The 5,278-nt window shown below is 53.0% G+C and overlaps 1 protein-coding gene across 1 annotated transcript; it reads right to left on the bottom strand.

The window, feature by feature from the left end:
- Positions 1–541: 541 nt before the first annotated feature.
- CCOS01_05627 (short chain dehydrogenase) lies at positions 542–1,444 on the bottom strand (the record flags this gene model as incomplete). The annotated part of the gene is made up of 2 exons (XM_060453804.1): positions 542–576; positions 643–1,444. The coding sequence occupies 2 exons, from the start codon at positions 1,442–1,444 to the stop codon at positions 542–544; spliced, it is 837 nt and encodes a 278-aa protein (XP_060315576.1).
- Between the last annotated feature and the right edge of the window lie 3,834 nt (positions 1,445–5,278).

The following is a 5,278-nucleotide window of genomic DNA, read 5'->3' as shown; positions in this document are numbered from 1 at the left end:
TGTATTGAAAACCAGCGACTGATAGCGGCGTGAAGCTTGGGTGCCGTCTCTGCCGTAGATGTCAAGTGCCCTCCCCCGAGCGGAGATGGCTTGTAGCGGCCACTGAGGCGGACAGAGCGGAAGAGATACTTTGATGATGGAGTTTTAGATATCTCACTCTTAGGTTATGGTATCTGAGCACACAAAAGTTCAATTCCATGAGATCATGGATATCACAATGGCCATCACACGATTAATCACCTGAAGTCTCATGTATTCGATTGACGAGAGAAGCGAGTCAAATGGGATTCTGCTATTGAGCATGCACGTTCAACGCAATAGGAAGTTTTCTAGTCAAGCTCCGCATTGTATTATCATGTCTACGTACGCCTGTCCTAGGTGCTATGTAAAATCCCCTACTCCTAGCCCCCATATTAACCGACCTAGTCCCAAACCCATGGATAGCAGGCGTCCGGCTCGCCCATCGATCCAATGCATTAAAATATCACTGAGGCAGCCCCGCACGGATAGAGATGCCAGTGAGGCTCAATTTGGGGTGCACTTATGTGCCGCCACCGGTGACCTTGATGACTTGACCTATGGCAGGCGTTAGAAAAATGTCTATGATGATCAGCTTGTGAAGGATGGATTCTCAAAACATACCGTTGATCCACTCGCAGTCAGAATGGCAGAGGGAAGCGACGACCTTACCGACGTCGGCAGGGACACCGACGCGCTTAAGAGGGTTCATGTTGGCAAGGCCCTGGTCGATGATCTCGATGGGCATGCCCTTGTAACCGTTGGGGACGTAGTGCCACGAGTTCTCGTCGTACATGTCCGTCTTGACACCGCCGGGGGCGATGGCGTTGACGGTGATGCCCTTGGCACCGCAGTCGACGGCGAAGGCGCGGGTGAAGCCCTCGACGGCGGCCTTGGAGCCGGCGTACAGGGCGTGGTTGGGGATACCGCCCATCTGGGCAGCGATAGAGGAAGTGAGGAGGATGCGGCCTCCGCGTCCGCAGTGCTTCAGGCCCTGCTGGGCGACGAAGAACTGGCCGCGGGTGTTGAGGTCAAAGATGTTCTGGAAGAGCTCCTCGGTGACCTCCTCTTCGGGGCACCAGACCTCCTTGCCGGAGTTGGAGATGACAAAGTCCATGCGGCCAAAGTGGGCGACGGCGCGGTCAAAGAGGTCGACGACCTGGGCGGGCTTGCTGATGTCGGCCTTGAGGGCGATGGCCTTTGACCCGAGCTTCTGGATCTCGGCGACGACCTCCTCGGCGGCGCCGGCAGAGGAGGCGTAGTTGACGACGACGTTTGCGCCGCGCTTGCCGAGCTCGACGGCAATGCCGCGTCCGATACCGCGGCCGGAGCCGGTGATCAGAGCGACCTTGCCGACGAAGGGACGCGCCGCGTCGTACTCGACAGGCTGCTGAGCAGCGATGTTCTCAGTCGCGGAAGGAGCCATTGTGTTTAAGTTCAATGGCGAGGAGAAGAGAAGGGAAAGGAAAGAATGGGATGAGGATAAGAGAGAAAGAAGATAGCTAGAGCGGTTGAGAAGAGGAAGTTATATACAGCAATGAAAACACAGTGTTGGCGTGTATTCGCCAGTTGACGCTTTGTGGTTAAAGGCGAAGAACCGAACGCATGTCCGCCCGGTTGCCCGCCGCACCTCCGCCGGGAAGCGAAACGCCTTGCATTTGGGTGTGGGTTCAGCTAGGATCGGGGCCCGGGGACATTGAGGGAGTGCAAGCCAGAGGGCTACCTTACCTAGAGGATAATCTGGATGGGGGAGGTCCACGCGTTCGCGCCCCCGGCGACGCTTCTTCCTTTCGCGAGAGAGCGGCGAAGGAGAACAGCCCGTCGTCTTCAGATCAGACGCCACTACCTATGTGAGTCTAGGTCTACGTCTGAGTCTCAGCCAAAGCTCCAGCAGCAGTAGCAAAACGCTAGAACGTTACGTTTACTTCGCTGTTGCAATGTAGTAAATGTGACCTCATATTGTGGGTGAAACTTCCTTGGATCACTGTTGGTTTTGGCGGGCTGCTACTCCAGATCCTCACTGGTTGGCAGTATAACAGTTCATCGGTACTCTGAAGTCGGAACTCCTCGAAGCCCGGAGTCAACCCCCGGAGTGTTGGAGGAGACTCAACAAGAGCGGGTTGTGTTGTGGGAAACCATGAGCATAGCATGGCACCAGATCCTCCTCACTCTCTAGCCTTGTTCGTTGTGTAAGGTATACTCTCCTTTGGCTATCTTTAGGTCATGAAAGGGGAGCACCGAAGGCTCGTCCGCCCCTGGTTGCCGTAGCACTCGCACGTACGAAGTTCCCGCTCCAACTGAACCCTCAATGGTGATCCGACGACTAAAACGGCGGTAGCGTCGCGTTTAGCGGCCCTACGGGCGAAAGCCATGTCAGGGCGGTCGCGCGGCGCCAGGAACCGGTGCCCCTCGCCCGTCGCCGCCACGGCGGGGCCCCAACCCCCAACGGAGGTCCGGTCGTAAAATCGGTACGTACCCTTAGGGGTCCAGCGTACCACAGCTTACCTTACTCTCAAAGGATGTCATCCATAATCCCATACAGAAATCCCGTGACATTCAATGGTCGTCCGTTGCTGTGACTATCATCAGAGACAGCTGGGTTTCGAGTCGCGCTGAATGTCATAAACGCGAAGGTCCGAATCCTATCGTGGAGGCCAACTGTATACGGCAATGTGCCTTTCAGTTGTGATGTTAAAGACATGGCTTGCTTAGTCACCATGCTCTGAGGGGTGTGTGGGTGGGTCTCCCGGGAGTATCCACACGTTCCCGTGATGCTCCCTCACGAACGACTTTAATGAAGACGACGTCTCTGGAGCAAGACGAGAACCAGGTCAACGTTTCATAGTTTCAATCTCTAGCTGCGGCAGTTTTGTAGTAAAATTTCGAGGATTTGCAGAAATCACAATAGCTTCAGTCGAGAAGGAGCCGGCATAGGTGTTTCTTCCCGTCCTCAGGTGACGCCTTTCACCTTTTTTCAGGGAATGCCTTCAAAGGAAGACAGTAGATAATGTAGGATAGATACACTTCTCAACTAGATCGAATGCAATCCATAGAGCTGTGGTTTTGGAATCGATTTAGTACCACTCTCTCGTTGCCATTCAAGGTCACTGATCCCTCCAAACTTCCCACCGTTAGCGTGCCAGACGTCAAGATAGGCTGGCAGCTAGAGGGAACACAGGAGAGATGAACTAGAACTGACATATAATCTATCACCTGATGAAAAACCTAGTTTTAATGACCAGATCGGCCAGGACTGACGGCCCTACTCTCAATCCACGAGAGACAGGGCCAGACCGGGGGTTTCAATACACTTCTTGCAAATGCCTGATCAAGACTCAAGGAATGCGAATTCAATATGCAAAAGCCCATGCGTTTTTCATCTATCTTCTATACCGGCCCAAGGTTGAATGCGACAGTACAGGCCGGCTTTTCCATGACTTCACCCCCTCTTTGATTAATGCCGACAATAGCAAAATTTGAAGATTGGGATAGAATCTCCAATAGAGCGAAGTGCGAGACCTTGAAATTCGTACAACTATTCTCAATGCGTTCACACTTAGACTCCCGCGCAAAAGAGGTCCCGCGCAATAAACTGCCTCTTTTGCGCTGGCTGAACATGCCGCATTGAGTCATTTACATGGCCTTACTACAAGCATTGTGCGGCAAACCGCGACTTAACCAGGTTTCCAAGTGCCTTTATACCCGTAGCATGAGCAGTTTATGCCTTCGGTATCAGGATGACAAGGTTTCGGTAATACTTCATGAGGTGAATTGTATAGATCCGCAGCCTCGGCTCTGGACCTTTGACTGGCGTTTGGTAGCCCCGGCATGACACGTATGCTCGGGGTCAAGGGAACGCAAGGTCTGGGCTCTTGACAACCCGGCTCGGTACATCGTGTGTTGCTGCTCTGAATTGGTTATGGCTTCGAATCTTCAAACAAATTGTTGCAGATGGTCGGCTTGCTTCGCAGCTGACAAACAGCGACCAAGTCTGCTTCAGACGAGAGACATCAATTCCTCGGCGTCAGGAAGAGGTCTTGACCACACGTTCTTATCGTAGGATAGAACTATATCTCTGTCCATTTCAAACCTGATTAGATGTATGTTTACCTTGCGAATATCGATATCCCTAGGTACATGGCGGCATTGAGTATCGCCTTTCACTGCCTCGGCTCTCGGGACGTGCCCGATCAATGCAGCTTCTTCAGACGATGCTCGGTTGGGCAATGACCTAGCCATGTCGAGAGATCAAGCACTGCCTCTGAACACTAGACTCAACGAGGCAAGAAGATGAGAAGAAAGCGAGACAGCAAACATCGTCAACGCGGTCCAAATCTTTCGCGGTGCGGTCCAAGAGACGGCTCCATGTCGGCGCCGGCAGGGCACCGACCGCTCCATGGAGCTGAGCCCAAAGCCGAAAGTAACGGCCTCACATTCATCGGAGGCCGATAACATGGCTTTTAGATCAGCCGAAAAAACGCGGCCTCCGACGATCCACCGCTGCCGCGATGTTCTAGTAGTCAGCCCAAAAGCAGAAGAAGACTCTCGGGTCCGCTATCGTTTCGGTAGACCACGATCCCTTGACAAGAAACCATCAAACAAGCAATGGACCGGGCGAACCACCAAACTCTCTTTTTGGCGTTTGGAGGTAAACAAAACTAACACATCGCAGTAAATACTGGGTGAGCAAGCAGCATTTCTTCCAATTGCAAAACATTCCCAACAAGCTTCATCCGACTCGGATAGATATCTCGGCCCCTTGCCCACGTCTCATACCGAACTCCCGCCATTCCGGTGTGAAATGCGGATCTTGACAATTTCCCGTCAAACACCCTCTCTAATCAAACAATCACACAAGAAGTCTTCCGATAGCCCAACACCGAAAGCGAACAAGGCTTGCCTCCCGAAGAATCCGGTGTCGCCTCGTTCCCAGTAACGCTGCTCGCCCGCCCGTCGGCAAGCTGTGGAATTTCCGTCCAGCACACCCTCTCGAGAGGCCAAGGCAGAGAACTTAGCTACGTAGTCGGAATGTCAAACTCAACGGCTTTCAGAAGTTAAGATGACTTTTTTTTCTTTCCTTTTGGTTTGCGCGTCACTCTTTCGAAGAACACCACACACATACACACGCTTGCTGAAAATAAGATTCGAGCAGTAAATCATCGGTTCCCGCTTTCCCCTCCTTTCTTCTCTCTATGCTTCTCAAGGACGACCCCTTACCGGAGTGAGTTCCGACTCGGCCACCTCATGTAGGGGACCTCGG

Source organism: Colletotrichum costaricense, assembly GCF_030867565.1.
Source record: "Colletotrichum costaricense strain IMI 309622 chromosome Unknown Scaffold_5.1, whole genome shotgun sequence".
NCBI lineage: Eukaryota > Fungi > Ascomycota > Sordariomycetes > Glomerellales > Glomerellaceae > Colletotrichum > Colletotrichum costaricense.
This window is presented reverse-complemented; position numbering and strand designations above follow the sequence as displayed.